This window comes from Bison bison, unplaced genomic scaffold (genome assembly GCF_000754665.1).
Source record: "Bison bison bison isolate TAMUID 2011002044 unplaced genomic scaffold, Bison_UMD1.0 scf7180017864110, whole genome shotgun sequence".
Taxonomy (NCBI): Eukaryota; Metazoa; Chordata; class Mammalia; order Artiodactyla; family Bovidae; genus Bison; species Bison bison.
The window spans coordinates 935,698-956,293 of record NW_011494682.1 but is presented as its reverse complement, the minus strand read 5'-3'; the positions used below and the strand labels follow the sequence as shown (position 1 = coordinate 956,293).

Here is a 20,596-nt window from a genome sequence, read left to right as displayed (position 1 = left end):
TTCTGGCAGTCTACATGATCAGTCTTGCTATGGTCTCTTCATTTGTAAAATGGAGATTCTACTGATACCTAGGGCACAATTACTAATGTGCTAATAGGTTACTTATGAATAAAATATGTTGAGCATATCACTTTATAAAGCACTGGGTACCTGTTTCCATTCTTAATTTAAGAAGTGGAAAATTTTATTGATACTTCCCTTTCAGTTCAGTTCAGTTCAGTCACTCAGTTGTATCCAACTCTTTGCAACCCCATGAATTGCAGCACGCCAGGCCTCCCTGTCCATCACCAACTGAACTCTGTCCAGTGGACCGGAGTTCACTGAAACTCATGTCCATCGAGTCGGTGATGCCATCCAGCCATCTCATCCTCTGTCATCCCCTGCTCCTCCTGCCGCCAATCCCTCCCAGCATCAGAGTCTTTTCCAATGAGTCAGCTCTTCGCATCAGGTGGCCAAAGTACTGGAGTTTCAGCTTCAGCATCATTCCTTCCAATTAACACCCAGGACTGATCTCCTTTAGGATGGACTGGTTGGATCTCCTTACAGTCCAAGAGACTCTCAAGAGTCTTCTCCAACACCCCAGTTCAAAAGCATCAGTTCTTCGGTGCTCAGCTTTCTTCATAGTCCAACTCTCACATCCATACATGAGCACACTATATTTATTGTTTGATTTATATTATTTTATATGTTCTTTAAAGTAACTGGCAATTTGTACCATTTATAGGTGGTCATATTTTTCTGACATAGCACCCATAGAAGCATCTATATATAGATTTCTCTAGCCTCCTGCAATACCGAAGCATGCCAATTTTATCTTAGAGGGAGTGTTTAATTATTAGAGATTAAATTTAAAGATAGGAGAACTGTTGTATCTTAATTCACCAGGTCACAAGTATGTGGTTGACAGCATGAAGTAAAAAGTAGAGTAGAAACCAGCCAGCACCACAAAATAGTCTAGTAATTTATGTGGACAGTCTCATCCATGGTTATGGTATTAACTTACCATTTATTACATGCCAATCTCATGCGTGCTCTCTTTCTCTGTCTCTCTCTCATTGTCCCTCTCTTTCTGTCTCTATATCTCTGTCTCTTTCTCTCTCACACACACACACACACTCACCTACCTTCCCTTCTTGTTTCTGCTCAGTGTAGCATTCAAAAGACTCCAAACGCAGTTTTACTAAAGTCTTGTGGAATGTCTCTGTGAGTGGGGAGGAGAGTGGGGGTACATACAACAAAAACAAGGATTTTTAAAAACTCGTTATAAAAGAATCCTCACTTCCACACACCTGCTTCTTGAAGTCCTCTATGTTGCCCCCCAAAACTCCAGGTTCCTCTCTCGAGGGTTCAAATGCTTTCCTCCAAAAGGAGGTACTTTTCTGTGGACCCCAGTCTATCTTATCTAAGTGTCTTCAATTCTGCCACCAGGAGCCTCTTTCACTATATCCTGAAAAGAGATGATGGCAAGTGATAGATAAGTGTTTCCTTTTTTTCTTTTTTTAAAATTTTATTGGAGTATAGTTGCTTTACAATGTTGTGTTAGTTTCTGTTCTGTAGCAAAGTGAATCAGCCATACACACATATATCTCCTCTTTTTTGGATATCCTTCCCACTTTGTTATTTTATGTGTTTATTCAGCAGAGGACTGTAGAAGAGCTTTGTTTGCTTTTTTTTTTTTTTTTTGGTTTAAGCTTTGGGAATGATACTATAGAGTAGGATATTAACACTTGTGATCTGAGTGTGAATAACACTTGGGTGTGAATGATTATTTTCTTCCTTGACATCAAAATATTTTTGGGGGGAGGTGATAGTTTAAAAAGACAGGCAACACTACTCAGCCCCAGGGAAATTGCTAACAATCAAGTGATTAAAAGCTAATTGGTCAAATCAACAATTTAACTAAAACTGTGAGTTCACTGGAAAAGAGCAGCCTTTCTGACCAACCATATTAAGGAAGTAACACTAGTGTCACCAGGGAAGTAGCTGAGTAACCTTTTTACACCCGTGCCATAAGTCAGGATGGGAGAAATTTAGGGGTCATTCCAAATCTTTGGTAAACTCTACAATGAGTTTGCAGAATTTATAACACCTTGTTTTGGTTTAGAATTTGTGCTTTTGTTGACAAATTTATTTCAGTAGATTATGTTTTTCTTGATAGGAATATTTTAAATAAATTAAAAATTTTATCACTAGCTCACTAGCTCAAAGTGTATTATTCAAAAGTGTCTGGGCTCAGGATGTTTTCGAATGTATTAATTGATGTGTTAATAAAGCCTGTTTGTTATATTTTACTTATGCATCTGATATTTTACCTCATTTTATGCAGTTTTGAAGTGAAGTGAAAGTTGCTCTGTCGTGTTGGACTCTTTGGGATCCCATGGATAGTCCATGGAATTCTCCAGGCCAGAATACTGTAGTGGGTAGCCGTTCCCTTCTCCAGGGGATCTTCCCAACGCAGGGATTGAGCCCAGGTCTTCCACATTGCAGGCAGATTCTTTATCAGCTGAGCCACAGGGGCAAAATCTCATTTAGAATAAAACCCCAAGCCCCACACGCACCAGAGATGCTCAGAGGACTCAAACAAAACCTCACGAGCACCAGGAGATCCCACAGAGACTGAGCAAGACCTGCCTTTCAATGTCTTAGTGTCTCCTATGGAGGTACGGGTGAGCAGTGGCCCGTCGCAGAGACAGGGGCTCTGGGTACAGTAGACCTGACAGTAAGCCCTCTTGGAGGAGGTCACCATTAATCCCACCATAGTGCCACCAGAACTTACACAGGACTTGGGAAACAAACTCTTGGAGGACACAAACAAAACCTTGTGTGCACCAAGGAGGGAACACAGCCCCACGCATCAACAGAAAATTGGATTCAAGAACATGGCCCTGCCCATCAGAACAAGTTTTCCCCACAGTCAGTCTCTCCCACCAGGAAGCTTCCATAAGCCTCTAATCCTTATCCCTCAGAGGGCAGACAGATTGAAAACTATAATCACAGAAAACTAATCAAACTGATCACATGGACCACAGTCTTGTCTAACTCAATGAAACTATGAGCCATGCCATGTAGGGCCACCCAAGACAGATGGATCATGGTGGAGAGTTCTGACAAAATGTGGCCCACGGGAGAAGGGAATGGCAAACCACTTCAGTATTCTTGAGAACCCCATGAAAAGGCAAAAAGATATGACACTGAAAGATGGACTCCCCAGGTCAGTAGGTGCCCAATATGCTACTAGAGATCAGTGGAGAAATAACTCCAGAAAGAATGAAGAGATGGAGCCAAAGCAAAAACAACGTCCAGTTGTGGATGTGACTGGTGATGGAATTAAAATCCAATGCTGTAAAGAACAATATTGCATAGGAATCTCGAATGTTTGGTCCATGAATCGAGGCAATTTGGAAGTGGTCAAACAGGAGATGGAAGAGTGAAAATCGACATTTTAGGAATCAGTGAACTAAAATGGACTGGAATCAGGGAATTTAACTCAGACGACTATATCTACTACTATGGGTAAGAATACCTTAGAAGAAATGGAGTAACCGTCATAGTCAACAAAAGAGTCTAAAACGCAGTACTTGAGTGCAACCTCAAAAATGACAGAATGATCTCTGTTCATTTCCAAAGCAAACCATTCAATATCACAGTAATCCAAGTCTATGCCCCAACTAATAATGCTGAAGAAGCTGAAGTTGAGTGGTTCTATGAAGACCTACAAGATCTTCTAGAACTAACACCCAAAATAGATGTCCTTTTCATCATAGGAGACTGGAATGCAAAAGTAGGAATTCAAGACATACCTAGAGTTACAGGCAAGTTTGGCCTTGGAGTAAAAAATTAAGCAGGGCAAAGACTGACAGAATTTTCAGAGTTTTGTCAAGAGAACGCATTGATCAGAGCAAACACCCTCTTCCAGCAACACAAGAAAAGACTCTATACCTGGACATCACCAGATGGTCAATACTGAAATCAGATTGATTATATTCTTTGCAGCCAAAGATGGAGAAGCTCTACACAGCAAAAATAAGACCAGGAGCTGACTATGGCTCAGATCGTGAAGGCTTTATTGCCAAATTCAGATTAAATTGAAGAAAGTAAGGAAAACATTAGACTTTAGACTCTAGGCATTCAGGTATGACCTAAATCAAATCCCTTACAATTTTACAGTGGAAGTGACAAATAGATTCAAGTGATTAGATCTGATAGACAGAATGCCTGAAGAACTAGGGATGGAGGTTCATGACATTGTACAGAAGGCAGAGATCAAGACCATCCCCAAGAAAAAGAAATGCAAAAGAGGCCAAAATGTTTGTCTGAGGAGGCCTTACAAATAGCTGAGAAAAGAAGAGAAGCTAAGGGCAAAGGAGAAAAGGAAAGATATAAACATCTGAATGTAGAGTTCCAAAGAATAGCAAGGAGAGATAAGAAAGCCTTCCTCAGTAATGAATGAAAAGAAAGAGAGGAAAACAATAGAATGGGAAAGACTAGAGAGCTCTTCAAGAAAATTAGAGATACCAAGGGAACTTTTCATGCAAAGATGGGCACAATAAAGGACAGAAATGGTATGTACCTAACAGAAGCAGCAGATATCAAGAAGAGGGGGCAAGAATACACAGAAGAGACTTTCCTGACCTAGACAATCACGATGCTGTGATCACTCACCTAGAGCCTGACATCCTGGAATGTGAAGTCAAGTGGGCCTCAGGAAGCATCACTACAAACAAAGCTAGTGGAGGTGATGGAATTCCAGTTGAAGTATTTCAAATCCTAAAAGATGATGCTGTGTAAGTGTTGCACTCAATGTGCTAGCAAATTTGGAAAACTCAGCAGTGGCCACAGGACTGGAAAAGGCCAGTTTTCATTCCAATTCCAAAGAAAGGCAATGCCAAAGAATGTTCAAACTACCTCACAATTGCACTCACCTCACAGGCTAGCAAAGTAATGCTCAAAATTCTCCAAGCTAGGCTTCAACAGTATGTGAACTGTGAACTTCCAGATGTTCAAGCTGGATTTAGAAAAGGCATAGGAACCAGAGATCAGATTGCCAACATCTGTTGGATCCTAGAACTACTTCTGCTTTATTGACTATGCCAAAGCCTTTGTGTGGATCACAACAAACAGTGGAAAATCCTTAAAGAGATGGGAATACCAGACCACCTTACCTGCCTCCTGAGAAATATATATGCTGGTTAAGAAGCAACAGTTAGAACTGGACACGGAACAACAGACTAGTTCCAAATTGGGAAAGGAGTACGCCAAAGCTGTATACTGTCACCCTGCTTCATGCCGGGCTGGATGAAGCAAAAGCTAGAATCAAGATAGCCAGGAGAAATATCAATAACCTCAGATAGGCAGATGGCATCACTCTTATGGCAGAAAGTGAAGAAGAACTAAAGAGCCTCTTGATGAAAGTGAAAGAAGAGAGTGAAAAAGTTGGCTTAAAACTCAACACTAAAAAAATGAAGATCATAGCATCTGGTCCCATCTTCATGGCAAAGATAATGGGGACATTTCTTTTATTTCATGGCAAACAGATGGGGAAACAATGCAAACAGTGAAAGACTTTATTTTGGGGAGGCTCCAAAATCACTACAGAGGGTGACTGCAGCCATGAAATTAAAAGACGCTTGCTCCTTGGAAGAAGAGCTATGACCAACCTAGATAGCATATTCAAAAGCAGAGACATTACTTTGCCAACAAAGGCCCATATAATCAAAGCCATGGTTTTTCCAGTAGTCATGTGAGAGTTGAATTGTAAAGAAAGCTGAGCAATGAAGAATTAATGCTTTTGAACTGTGATGTTGGAGAAGACTATTGAGAGTCCTTTGGACTGCAAGGAGATCCAACCAGTCCATCCTAAAGGAAATCAGTCCTGAATATTCATTGGAAGGACTGATGTTGAAGCTGAAACTCCAATACTCTGACCATCTAATGTAAAGAACTGACTCATTGGAAAAGACCCTGATGCAGGGAAATACTGAAGGCTGGAGGAGAAGCAGACGACAGAGGATGAGATGTTTGGATGGCATCACTGACTTGACGGACATGAATTTGAGCAAGTTCTGGGAGTTGATGGACAGGGAGGCCTGGCGTGATGCAGTCCATGGGTTCCCAAGGAGTTGGACACGACTGAGCGACTGAACTGAATTGACTGAATGCAGTTTTACTTTAGCATTTTACTTTTTAACTCTTTAGTATTTTAAAAAACAAGTATTATCCTTTTCTATGTTTTCATCATTTCAATTAATTTTTTTCTCTTATATCTTACATTTCAGTGTCTTCATAATATGTAGAAAGGAATGACTTGACATTTTTACAAAGTGTATTAATTAATGTCAATACATGAGAAACATTTTATTTGCTAATAATTTTGGGCATTATTGTACCACTTACCATCTTTGCAGAGATACATAATTATTCCTTACTTTCACTATTTATTGTTCATAAATGGGGAGTGGGTATATTCTGCTAAAATTCTTTCAAATCAATGATCGGAGATTATTTGCAAATAGTTTGTCCTTCCTATCAATTTTTAAAGCTAAATTGTTTGCCTTTTGATCCTGAAACGTTGTTCTCTACAACCATTAATGAGGCATGGTGACCATAAGCCAAGCAAGTTGCAGAGTCTAAAAAAATGCTGTGATTTTGCTACATAGTGAAGATGATGGATGATAAAGAAAGCTGAGTGCCGAAGAATTGATGCTTTTGAACAGTGGTGTTGGAAAAGATTCTTGAGAGTCCCTTGGACTGCAAGGAGATCCAACCAGTCCATCTTTAAGGAGATCAGTCCTGGGTGTTAACTGGAAGGACTGGTGTTGAAGCTGAAACTCCAATACTTTGGCCACCTGATGCGAAGAGTTGACTCACTGGAAAAGACCCTGATGCTGGAAAAGATTGAGGGTAGGAGGAGAAGGGGATGACAGAGGATGAGATGGTTGGATGGCATCACTGACTCGATGGACATGAGTTTGGGTAAACTCTGGGAGTTGGTGACGAACAGGGAGGCCTGGCGTGCTGCAGTTCATGGGGTTGCAAAAAGTCAGATGCAACTGAGCAACTGAATTGAACTGAACTGAAGATGATGAGGAGATTGGAGAAACCACAATGACGCAGGTGATATTTATTTTGAATTACTATATGTTAGGGCTTGGCTAACAGTTTTATTTAAGCTCATTTTTAACAGCAGTTCCACAGTGAAATTTGATAATTCTGCCTCCCGTTTGGCAGATGAGGAAACTGAAATCTAGTTAGATCACCCAAGATCAATTCAGGCGTGAAGTGGTAGGTGGGGTGCAAACCTGAGTCGTCTGCCTTTGCAGCTTAGACTAGAAACTGTGGCAACACTGTATCTCCTTGTTACATGACGAAGTCCCCTCCTCTGGATGGTCCTCCTGAGTCCTGGGTCATGTATTTCCATCAGTCCTCAGGGTTCGGAGCTGATGGCAGCTTTTCTAAAAACTATCCTGAGATGACACATTTTAAAACTAGAAGGACCCCTTTTCCTTCTTATCCCAATAGATTATTGCCACTTTCTCTCTCTTCAAGTTCTGTGGAATGGACTTAGACAAAAAAAGTCACCTCACAACCTCTTATTTTCTTTTGTAAAAAATTGTATGATACACCCTGATATGAAAAGAAGAGCCCTTGTCACTTTCTTTGAGCCCCTTTGGAGAAAGTATAAGTAGCAATTGAACTTGATACTATTTCACTTTGTGGGAGGAAAGAACCTGGTTACCATTACTCAGTGATGAATCTAATGATAAAAATGTCAATTGAGCCAGGTCTATACTTTGTTAACATTTTTATTGCTACGTGCTCCCAATACAACAATCAGCATCAGTAGTGTACACTTGGATAAAAAGGAATTTTTAGCTTAGTAGAAAAGGAAGCTCAAAGATCAGAAGTATAATGAATATATACATCTTTATGAGAGGTGTATGTGTGTGACCAGCTTTCTTTGTAATCCCCTGCGGACTAGATGCATGCACACGCAAGCGAACTAGAGAGAATTTCATTCTGAAATTTTAGGGAAAAAAAAAAAAAAAGATTTCTGCTTGAGGCTCAGAGATTTCCAATCTGGAATTCACCTAATTCATTTGACCTTCAAAAGTCTTGCACCAAGTAGCAGCGATTCTTTAGAGGTATAGAGTCAATAGGTGAAGCTGTTATTTTTACCATGGTTAAAATGCAAAAAGTTTTTGCACATTTTCTGTGTTGAGAGGTTAACATATTTACATTTTAGATGGTTCAGAAACTGACTTCAAAATCATTATGCTGACAACATTTATCTTTCTTTTTCCTTTTAAGTGTAATTCATGAAATACTCATTTCTTTCACATACTTTTTTCTGGTATTTCTAATTTACTATTTCGTTAAACAGCTAGCTGTCTGAGCCCATACAATTTTATGTTTCATTGAAGGGGAACAAGTTATCAACTTTGCATCAACTCCTCTAAAATTGCAAAAGGTTTGCATAACATCAATTTTGTTCAAATTTAGTTCTTTGATTTGGCTGCTTTATTTTGCTTAAATTTCTCCTCTATGTACAGAACAAAGCATGCAGCTCTAATTATGTCTCTCTAGTTTACCAAAATATGGCATTGGTATTAGAGTAAATATTTAGTACATAAAAATACTATCAAGAAAAAAAATCAAATTTTAATAAATATCTTCAGTTCTGAATTCTATATACAGATACTTTACATCTACTCCCTGGAATTTCTGGCTTCACTGTAAGTAAACTGATCACTGACATAAATTACTAGCACATTATTGCAGTCAGATGCATTGTGGTTGTGAGCATGTGAATATGAACCATGCGGAAAATAAATATCGCAACCATTGACAAATACTTTCTTGAACCTGCTTCTAGAGCCCTACAGCCCTGCTCTATTGAGTGTTAATCTAGTTTCATGATGCTTTTCTCAGCTACCAACATACAAGTGATCTCAGAACATTTTTCATTATTATTACAGTACATTGAGTATACACATTTGTATATGTCAACAATGGGACGATTAAAAACAACACAAGAACAGAGGACAATCAATGGTGTCTATTGAAGCCCTGCTAAAAAGGTTTCTGTTTTGTCTTGCATGGGCTCATTTACTGGTCTCTGTTCCCTGTGACTACAAGTATGCTAAGACACTAATCTTATTCTTCTTTATTTAAAGGATGGAAGGTAATATCTGCAGCTTATCTATTCTTTTTCTCTAATTTAAGTGTCACATTGTTGATCAAACAAAACTACATAACACCACCCTTTGTATTGTCAGTAGCTGCAATTCTAACTTCTTTGTAATATTCTCCTTTGAAAATCAACTCATACAATGTCAAATAAGGCAATACTCAATGACAGGCACCTAGAACATCCAGAAATGTAACACAGTAAACAATCATTTGAGAACACATCTCTTAAAATAATACTGATTTCTGCAATATACAGTATTTACACAAACAGCTGCAAATTTGCTCATACAATATTTCTAATATAGATAAATAGGAATACAAGTCTAAGAATTCATTGCTTCAAAACTTTTTGTTAAAGTGTAAACCATTGGCATCTCTTTCTTCTTTTTACTGAATTTTTTTAAAATTAAAAAAGAAATCAGCTGATATGCACAATTGGTTCCAGTCCCTTTCCTGCTTTAGAAAATGACCCACACACCTAACAACTTACTTTCCTCCGGTCAATAATCTTTGGTGCTTTCTTCCAATGAATTCTGGTAAATGAGTCGAGGCAGAACAAAAGGAGGACGAAAGCAACTAGAAAGTGAACCAGCACTTTTTTTTCTTCCACTCACAGAGAAAATGAGCTGACGATTTACGGAAAATTCCACTTTAAACAAGCTGTATGCACCATGGAGAGAGGCAGGTCCTCCAGATTTTTCACCGACGTTGAGCCTTATGGCTTCACTTGCTCATCTTTCCAATGTGGATGATCTTAGCGGACGTCTCTTGTCAATAAGCTTTTCATCTTTCTTTGAGGTTCTTGCTTGAGAAGAAGCACCTATGGAACCACTGGCTGCAAGGAAGCGGGCAGCAGCCAGTTGTGGAGATGAACTGAGGTGGCCACTCTTGGTGAGTGGGGAGGCGGGTCCTAGAGTTGCATTTTCTGCTGGCTGTGCTTGCCTCTGGGATAGGTTAGCACCATTGGATTTACTGTTTGACCTGAAAGCAGCAGGCTCATTTGGACCTGCTATGGAAGAGATTCTGCTCAAAGATTTCTTCTTTTCAGCAGGAGTCTCTGAATAGTATGGAACCAAAGATGTAGGCATCACTAGAGATCCGGGGAGGTCACTGGGGTTAAAGATAGCATCATCATGAGTTTCAGCAGCTTCTGAAAGGTACGGCGGTGGCAGGGGGCTACTGCGCTTGCTGCAGGACTCACAACATAACTTGTTATAACCTGGTATGGAGCAGTATCGTGCCAGCACCTCCATTTGACAGAATATGGACTTATCTCCCAAACATGGCTCATCTACAGAGATTCAAAGAAAAACAAAATAAGACATATGTCCAAACATAAACGGTGGACAATATGCATGGAGCTAGAGGGCATTATGCTAAGTGAAATAAGACAGACGGAAAAGGATATATATTGTATGAACTCACTTATATGTGGAATCTAAAAAAAACACAAAAAAACAGAATCATAGATTCAGAGAACAAAGGAGTGGTTGCTAAGGGAGGGGCAAAATAGGTAAAGGAGATTAAGAGGTACAAACCTCCAATTACAAAATAAATAAGCCATAGGGATGTCCCACGGAGCATAAGGAATATGGCCAGTCATATGGTGATAACTTTGTATGGGGACAGACTTATTGTGGTCCTCATTACATAATGAAATAATACTGTATGCCAACTATATTTCATTTTAAATATAAAATAAATATAGCTAAAAATAAATAAAAGGAGGAAAAGCATGAAAATCATTTATGAATATAAAAAGATTTAACTAAGATCTAACATTGATGGGTGTTTTCCACATGAGCCTTTGAGTTAAAATATGAATATTAGAATAAATTTACTTAAAAAAGTTGTTCTCTCTGTGCAAAGCACTTGGATTGACCAGCACTTTCACATTTCCATCAAGAGTCTTCAGATAGAGGGTATTGTTTTCTTCTTAGGAATGTATTTCTGATTTTAGAAAATAGAATATTGGATTTATCATACTTTTAAGATACAGAGAGGCATCTGTTTTTTAAAATTTTATGATACTTCTGTCTTTATGATAGAGTACTCTTGCCTGGAAAATCCCATGGACAGAGGAGCCTGGTAGGCTGCAGTCCATGGAGTCGCTAAGAGTCCGGCACGACGGAGCGACTTCACTTTCACTTTTCACTTTCATGCATTGGAGAAGGAAATGGCAACCCACTCCAGTGTTCTTGCCTGGAGAATCCCAGGGACGGGGGAGCCTAATGGGCTGCCGTCTATGGGGTCGCACAGAGTTGGATACGACTGAAGCGGCTTAGCAGCAGCAGCAGTCTCTATATTAAGTTTAAATTTAAAATAAAAAATACTAAAGATCTGTTGGAACATATTAAATCTTAAAACTATATTACTAAAAGAAAAATCAAGATATAATTTTGATTCAGAGGATATTCTCCAGAGTGAAGCAATGGTTTCATGTTTACCATTGAATGTTCTCAGGTTATTTGTTATTTGAAAGCACAAATCTGGGTAACATGTGCCAACTTTCTTATGAATAATACATGGTTAATTTTATCGAATTGACAGTACTTTACTAAGTACCACTTATAAAACACTTGGTAGGTGTGTTTGTACATACTATTTCCATTATTTTAAAATTTTATTAATCATAAGTTGTAAGAATTAGATTTCAAAAAATCCAAACGTTGAGTTCATAAAAAGTCTGTACTTCTTTTTAGCCATTCCAGGGCACATTCTATGCAGAGCCCATGTGCATAATCCAACACAGAATACTGATCTCATATCCAAATAATAAATGCAAATAATTATAAATTGTGTCATTTATGTAATACAATCACACTGACAATGTAATGTTGGGTAATTCTACATTGCTAGGTAAGGAACTTGCTATATAACTTGCCAAAGAAATTGAATCCCTTTTCTAAAGTTTGAGGGGGGGATCAAAAAAGGAGGGTCAGTTGGCAAGACCAATAAAGATTAAACCTCCTCACCTTTGTTAGAGTTAGAATATCATGTCCACTTCCTAAACTCTAAGATGACTTGTCTTTGCCTGATATTTACACGCCTATGATATAGTATGATGCATTTGAATATCTCATACTAGGAAAGAATTAGGTTGTAATCCTAATTAGGTTGCAAATACCTGCAAATTAATGGGTTTTACGTCAAGTATCAATTCCTTATTGTATCCAAATTATTTTTTCTATGCTTATGTCTTTCTATGCCTATAATATTTTCTTTTGGATTAAGGAAGAGAATCAAGCACATACCTGCTGACAATTGGGCATATTTGCAAAAATATGCAGCTCTACCAGTTGTTAAGATCAATAAAGCTTACTCACAAAGTGTTTACCCTTCTGACAGTAACACTTATATAAGAGTAAAATATTATGGTGACAGTAAATTTTACAGCTTCTGAGTAGGTAAATTTGTTATTCTGGCTTTGACTTGTGCTTTGAACTTTCAAATATACTTTCCAGAGAAAAATGATTAAGTATGTAAGTCCTTTGTCTCCCCCTCATGGTCATACTTATTCATGCCACCCAACATTAGCAAAGGGAAATATGCAGAGAAATAATTCATAAGGTTACTTTGGAAGATTAGACAGGCAATGGGAGAATAGGAAGGGAGAGAGAGACAGCCACGGAGAATCAGAAGGGAAGGGACACCGGGAGTTGGGAAAGAAAGAAGGTGGGGAAGACAAGAGATAGGGAAGAAATGGGAAGATGGAGAGACAGACAAGTAATGGCAGAGACAGACGGGAGAAAAGGACAGAAAAAAGTGGAGGAGAAAGAAAGACACTTTTAGACACATGTGCCAGAAAGGGAAGGATGAGGGGTATCAGGGAGAAAAAGAGGGAAATCAAGAAAAAGAAGAGTCAGGAAGACACCGGGAGAGAGAGAAGAGGAAAGGGAGAGAGAGAGATGAGGAGGAGGCAGGGAGACTAGGAGAGAAAGAGTGAGTGAGAGAGGGAGAGAAGAAAAAGTGAGTGGAAAAAAACACGTGTGGTGCACACAGGACGTGAGCAACCCACAAATAGCAGGTGACAGCAAATCAGAAACAGGGAGTGAGACCCACAGAGCAAATGAGAGGAGAGTGAAGTGGAGACACAAAATGAGACAGACAGCACACAGGCAGATGTAGAGAGAGTGACAGAAAAGGAAGAAGAGGGAGACAGAGTTATAGAAGCTGAAACCATCCAATATATGCTATTTATTACAACAGCAAATTGAATTATACAGACATCCCGGACTCATGACAGTCCCACTTTTGATTTATGGATTTCACAATGGCGTGAAAGCCATATACATTCAGTAGAAACTGTACTTCAAATTTTGAATTTGGATCTTTTCTGGGTTAGTGATAAGTGGAATGATCCTCTCGTGATGCAGGGCAGCAGCCGCAGCTCCCAGTCAGTCAGGTGATCACCAGGGCAAACAACTTTTAATCACACTGTACCCAGACAACTGTTCATAGGCTTTGGGTTAGATGATTTTGCCCAAGTGTAGGCTAACATAAGTGTTAAGAGCATGTTTAAGGCTAGGGTACAGTATTCAGTAAGTTGTGCACATGTGATGACATATGCATGCATGCTCAGTCATGTCTGACTCTTTGAGACCCTAGTCCACCAGGCTCCTCTGTCTATGGAATTTTCCAGGCAAGAAAACTGGAGTGGGTTGCCATTTCCTCCTTCAGGGAATCTTCCCCACCTAGGGATGGAATCTACATCTCTTGCATTGGCAGGCAGGTTCTTTATCACTGAGCCACTTTGGAAGCCCTGTTCTGTAAGTTAGTTGTATTAAGTGCATTTTTGACTGAATGCATTTTCAACTCAGAAAGAGTTTATCAGGATATAACTCTCTTGTAAACTGAGGAAGATCTGCACTTTAAAATAAAGAAAAGAGACTCTGTTTTTGCAATACTGAAGGAATAGGTCAAGTAAATTTTAGCCTAGGTACAAGGTGCCTATTTTGCAAGCACATTTGTTGAATATTTGGGCTTTCCTCATAGCTCAATTGGTAAAGAATCACCTGCAATGCAGGAGACCTGGGTTCAATCCCTGGGTTGGGAAGATCCCCTGGAGAAGGGAAAGGCTACTCATTCCAGTATTCTGGCCTGGAAAATTCCATGGACTGTATAGTCCAAGGGGTCGCAAAGAGACATGACTGAGTGACTTTCACTTTCATGGATATGGATGCATTTGGAAACAGCTTTGTGAATGACATTTATCATCTGCATGTCTCAACTGAATAATTTTAGTAAAACATTGCATAACATTCTGCATTATTATGCCTTTAACAATAATGTGAAGTTATAAAGAAAATCAGAGAGAAAATAAGCAGCTTCTTCTAAAAACACAGATTGACAGAAACTTCATATGGGATGATAAGGCCCTCATCCCAGCATTACCGTCGACTGGGAACCATGGAGGCTGCAGTGGTGATGCTAACTAAATGGAGGGGATACTGCCTCAGACACCCATCTTAAAGAACTGTATTAGGCTAATATTTCAAATGTGTTTTCCTAAAGTTATTTTTCAATAAGTAAATGAAAATTCCAGAGCTTGTCCCCAGAGGAAATTCTCCTTTTTTGAGGCTCAAAACATGGTCATAGTGCGAGTCTGATGCATGAAGCAGGGTACTCAAAGCCGATGCTCTGGGACAACCTAGAGCAATAGGGGAGGGGAGGGAGGTAGGGAGGAGTTTCAGCATGGAGGGACACATGTATACCTATGGCCGATTCTTGTTCGTGTATGGCAAAAGCCATCACAGTAAAGTAATTGTCCTCCAATTAAAATAAATGAATTAATTAAAAAATCAAAATAAAGAAAAAAGTTAACCATGGTCAGAGCAGTGAAATCAATCAGTGTCACACCTACCATTACAGGGAGGCAGCTGACAAGCTCGGACAGACTCAGGCTTCTCCCCGTCGCAGTGGTCACCGGCCCTGCAGAGGACCTGCCTCACCTCTGTTCCCTCACCGCAGGTCACTGAACACTACAGAAACAAAGGCTATGATTTGTAGACGTTTTACTCCACCAAGACTGCCTTCCTTCCTTTCCCCATGTGCACACTCAGGCACACACATGCACACACAAGCACACATGCATACACAGCTCTGGAGTTCTTTCTCTGCTGCGCAGTGTTACAGTGACTTTGGAGACAGAGAATCCTGTTTATAACCTGGCTCCATCCTTCACCAGCCTGGGAACATTGCTCTTTCTCTGAAAGCCTCACAGAATTGTTGGAGTAAATGAAGCAAAGGAAACAATGTATGTAAAGCAGATAAGTCTGGCACTTAGGAAGCATTTGATGCTGAAGAAGTCATTGTTACAGTGTTAACACTTTGTGCAGGTTCCTAAAACCAGTGGTGGAGTCCATTTTCAGGGAGTGGATCTCAGATTGAGCTTCCCCTTCTCTCACCTTCCTTACAGATGGCAAACTGACTTATGTGCTATGCTGGAACTATTATTACTCTATTCCCACATATTCATTTATTTAAGGAAGGGGCTAACTGCTCTAAAACTAAGCCCAGAAACAGCCGTGCTATTGATCTACGTAGGATATGTAGAGGAAGAAGGCTTCTTCTCGGGCTCTGAAGAGAGTGAAAGGTGAGTTCTTCTAGTCCTGTGCAGATAACTTTCATTGGCTTGTTCCTTCCATCCTGGGTCTGTTCTCCACTTCCTCTTTCATTTTCTATCTGCTTTTTTGAGTCCCTGTCCTCCTAGGCACTCTTCTATGGCCCCATAATTCCTTATTTGGAATCTTTAGAAACATCAAAGATCTGTGGTTAATACACGGACCGAGACACTGATTCAGCCAAGCACCAAACAGACGTTATTCAGACAGGCACCAACTGGGCACTGGGGAAGCAAAGTACCTTTCTTTTTCTTTTTTTTTTTGAGAAATGGTTGGACTAGTGCTGAGCACAAGCTCAAAGACAGGAGTTATGATACACTGCCATGATCAGCAAGCCATTGGTAGGCTTCTGCTTTTGGAATGAAGAAGGACTGCAGAAAAGGCACCCCATGATACATTTTGGACCATGAAGCTGAGCCTTGATGGATGATGGGCAGATAGTCAGATAGACAGAAAGGGAAGGGCAAGCCAGCCAGAAGGCAGGAGGCTCCAACCAGCTGGTCTTTGGAACAGTGAACAGTTTCCTCAGACTGGGACAAAGAGGTGGAATAAAGGAAGACAGATTAAGAAGAGTTATCGTGGGATTTATTTGTTTGTTGGTGGTGATCATTTTGCAATGTATACAAATACCAAATCATTAAGTTGTACACCTGAATCTAAGGTAATGTTGTATCAATTATACCTCAATTAAAACACACACACACACACACACACACAAAGCAATGCGGTGTCAAACAGGGCAGGACCCTGCATTCAAGGTTAGGGATTTGAAACACATCTAGGAGGGACAGTGCGGTTGACACTATTAGAAAATCAGTCACCTTTTAGACAACTTTGTATCCCAAAGCATCCAAATGTGGTTTGCCCCCATCAATGAATCTTATATGCAAACACTGTTTTAAAATATCAATTTTTTCTTAATATGCCCAGGTGCTTAGTGATTCCAAACAATGTGACAGTTTCTCCATTCACACAAAGCCCACCTGATACAGAAGTGAAATTAAAATATGTTTTCACATGCTTTCACACACATACTCCCCCCCGGCCCCACAGAGTTCGCACACCCACCTCGTTCCAAGGCCCCGTTTTCCACTGGGCCGGGCAGGGCACTCTGTTGCAGGGCCGGCGGCTCTCGGGCCGGTCGCCCGCGCAGTACTTGCTGTGCACCGAGCGGTTGGTGCCGTCGTGGAGCGGCTGGAGGCAGCGCACCGTGCGCAGCTGGTAGCCGGAAGTGCCGCAGGTTTTGGTGCAGTGCTCCCACTCTTCCGCCGCCCAGCTGCCGGGGTGGGGGTGAGGGGTTAACATTGCCCATGGTAACCCCGGTGCACCGTGCGCCCCTTCCTGCACCGTAAGCCTAGGTTTTCCTACTCTCTGGGTGAGGTACGGCCCAGGAGGCAACTTCAGAAATATGGGTGCATCAGTCTCAGAACTTTCTAACAAAAATAGATCTGACACTTCTGTGTTTTAGGCCCTGGTATCCTGTCTCCCCGGTGACTTTGAAACCACCTTCTCTCTTCCACAAGGATCATCTACAGAGGGCTTTGGAAACTCATCTTAAGGTTTTCCCCTCAGATTCAGGCATGTTTCAAAACTAGCCCCCACTGGTAAACAGGATGTGGTATACTGATTGCTATTACTCATCAAAAAAAGAAGGAAATAATACCGTATACACTATCATGGATGGACCTGGAGATTATCATAGGAAGTGAAGTAAGTCAGAAAAAGACAAATATCATGTGATATCACTTATATGTGGAATCTAAAAATATGATACCAATGAACTTATTTTGCCTCAGGGTGTTAAATATCTCATAGGAAATATAAAAAGGATCCATCTGGTCCCTGCCATGACAAACTGATTTGACTGCTGCTGCTTTTTCATTACTTCATGACTTTACTCATGTTTTAATATTCTGAGATTACTGTTCCATCTCTATGGTTGTTGCTGTGAAGGCTACCTGACATATCCATTATGTTTGAAAAATTCTGTTCTTCATATAGGCCCTTTTTGACCTGATAAAAGTTGTGTGCCTGAGCAGAAACCGCTTCCATGAATATACCTGATAGAAACATTTCCAAGCAGATATTTTAAAAAAGATTTCCTCGGGGACATTCCCAAATTACACATCCAAATTCAATGTCAGTGTCCCAGCACTCTCCAAATTAGCTACGGATACACTATTACAGACAGTTCTTCATTACATATATCCCAAAGGGTTGTCACCATTGATTACCTCCAGTTAATCAGTCTGTCAGAATGTAATGGAAGCATACTATTTGTCCTTTCCAAAGTTACTTTCTCTCTGCATTTTTAAAAATTTCTGTATATACGGAGCTTGTTGTTGTTGCCGTTTAGTCACTAAGTCAGGTCTGACTGTTTCATCACCTCATGGACTGTAGTCCACCAGGTTCCTTTGCCCATGAGATTTCCCAAGCAGGAATATTGGAGTGGGTTGCCAGTTTTTTTCTCCAACCTAGGTATCGTGACTCCTGCATTGGCAGGCAGATTCTTTACCACTGAGCCGCCTGGGAAGCCCATATATGCAGCACCAAAATATAAGCAAGTTAAAACCTTGGCCGTTTTTGCTCTTCAGAGTTTAAGATTGCCCTTGTTTGTCAACTGACAGTAAGAATGAATGGTGGCAACTGAGAAAGTTTACTCAGTTTTGAAGACTTCAATAGTGACTCTCATTTGAAGATAGGTATTACATGAGAGGTATATACTTCATAGTCACAGGTACTTTTGGCCACCAGGGAAACCTGGACATATGGTAATTAACTCAGCAGACCCAAGAAGGATAAAGTCAAGTTCCTGGTGGCTCAGATAGTAAGGAATCCACCCGCAATGTGGGAAACCTGGGTTCGATCCCTGGGTTGGGAAAATCCCCTGGAGGAGGGCATGACAACCCACTCCAGTATTCTTGCCTGGAGAATCCTCATGGACAGAGGAGCCTGGCAGGTTACAGTCCATCGGGTCACAAAGAATCAGACATGACTGAGTGACTAAGCACAGCACACACATACAAACAAATCTATATACAAAACAGAAACAGGTTCACAGACATAGAAAACAAACTTATGGTTACCAAAGGGGAAAGGGAGGTGAGGAGGAATAAATTAAGAGTACGGGATTAAGAGATACAAACTACTATACCTAAAATAGAGAAGCAAAAAGGATTTACTGTGTAGTACAGGGAACTGCAAGGAGATCCAACCAGTCCATTCTGAAGGAGATCAGCCCTGGGATTTCTTTGGAAGGAATGATGTTAAAGCTGAAACTCCAGTACTTTGGCCACCTCATGCGAAGAGTTGACTCATTGGAAAAGACTCTGATGCTGGGAGGGATTGGGGGCAGGTGGAGAAGGGGACGACAGAGGCTGAGATGGCTGGATGCCATCACTGACTCAATGAACGTGAGTCTGAGTGAACTCTGGGAGTTGGTGATGGACAGGGAGGCCTGGCGTGCTGTGATTCATGGGGTCGCAAAGAGTAGGACACGACTGAGAGACTGAACTGACTGAACTGACTGACAGGGAACTATATTCAACATCTTGTAATAGCCTATAAAGTCAGGTAATCTGAAAAAAAAGGAATCATTTCTTGCACACCTGAAATTAACACAATATTGTAAATCAACTATACTTCAATAAAGAAGAGAGGCAGAAGTAAAAGCGAGAAGCAGAAATATGGTTTAAAAACACGGGACTAAAGGTTTGTATAATTCCTATGAAATGATCTGATCACTGTAAGCAGGTACACGTATTAGCTTTGACTAAAAATTAAAACTAAAAAGAGCTAATGACATTTAAATCCCTTTCATTTTTTTCCTTGATATATAAGGATAGGTCAAATAAATGCTTACAGTGGATGTGTGCACTCCTGAATATTGCACATTCTTCTAATAGGTTTTGGCTTTTTGTTGACCTCACAGAAGCTGCGATGAACCATTTTGTTATCACTTTTCCTACGGCATCCGTATTTAGTGTACTGGAAACCTGAGGAGGCAAATATATGTTTGATTTAATCATTTATTCATTCTGTCACCTGTTTGACCATTTATTCATTCATTTCATTCGTCAAGTATTTATTGAGCCAGGCACTGTTCTAGGTGGTCTAGTTCCAGAAGCAAATTAAATAATGAAATAAAAATCAACAAAAATCCTTTAATAAGTATTAAATAGCAACTGCATGCTTGTTAATGAACTAGATCCTGAAATACAGTCTAGTAAGATAGTCAGATAGGAAAACTATGTCATACCTAGTGACATAGGCTTCTACAAAGCTATGTCAATAATTGACTGTAGAGGGCGGCAAAGGAACACAGAGGGGACGTTCTCTACCTTAGCTGGAGGAGAGACAGAGAATGTTTACAAGATCAGCACTTCCCTGGGCAGAATCCTCAAATTCAGACAGCACCAGTAAAGGGCATGGACTTCACTGGTGGCTCAGTGGTAAAGAACCTGCTTGCCCCTGTAGAAGACATGAGTTCGATCCCTACGTCAGGAAGATCGCCTGGAGTAGTAAATGGCAACCCTCTCCAGTATCTGTGTCTGGGTCCCAAAAGAGTTGGACATGACTTAGAGACTGAACAACAACAAAGAGAATGAAGCAGAATAATATTCCAAGCAAATGAAATGACATAGAAAACTGCAGGGCTCTTTGAATGGCTGAAGTATGGGATCTGATCTTAAAAGACCTGTGGGCCAGACAAATGTTTAGACTTTATCCAGGGAGTTATTGAGGGTCTCCCCAGGCACCAACTTGGACGTTGAAAAAACATATAT

General features: G+C 40.3%; 1 protein-coding gene across 1 annotated transcript in view; it reads right to left on the bottom strand.

Moving 5' to 3' along the window:
• Positions 1 to 7,784: 7,784 nt before the first annotated feature.
• ADAMTS3 (ADAM metallopeptidase with thrombospondin type 1 motif, 3) overlaps positions 7,785 to 20,596 on the bottom strand; it is a 283,309-nt gene continuing 270,497 nt past the window's right edge. Inside the window, exons 19-22 of the mRNA XM_010839082.1 lie at positions 19,675 to 19,807; positions 16,881 to 17,088; positions 15,053 to 15,170; positions 7,785 to 10,480 (exon numbers count right to left, since the gene is read on the bottom strand). Coding sequence (XP_010837384.1) covers positions 9,921 to 10,480; positions 15,053 to 15,170; positions 16,881 to 17,088; positions 19,675 to 19,807 — 1,019 coding nt within the window. The 3' untranslated portion in view covers positions 7,785 to 9,920. The remainder of the gene's footprint in view (positions 10,481 to 15,052; positions 15,171 to 16,880; positions 17,089 to 19,674; positions 19,808 to 20,596) is intronic.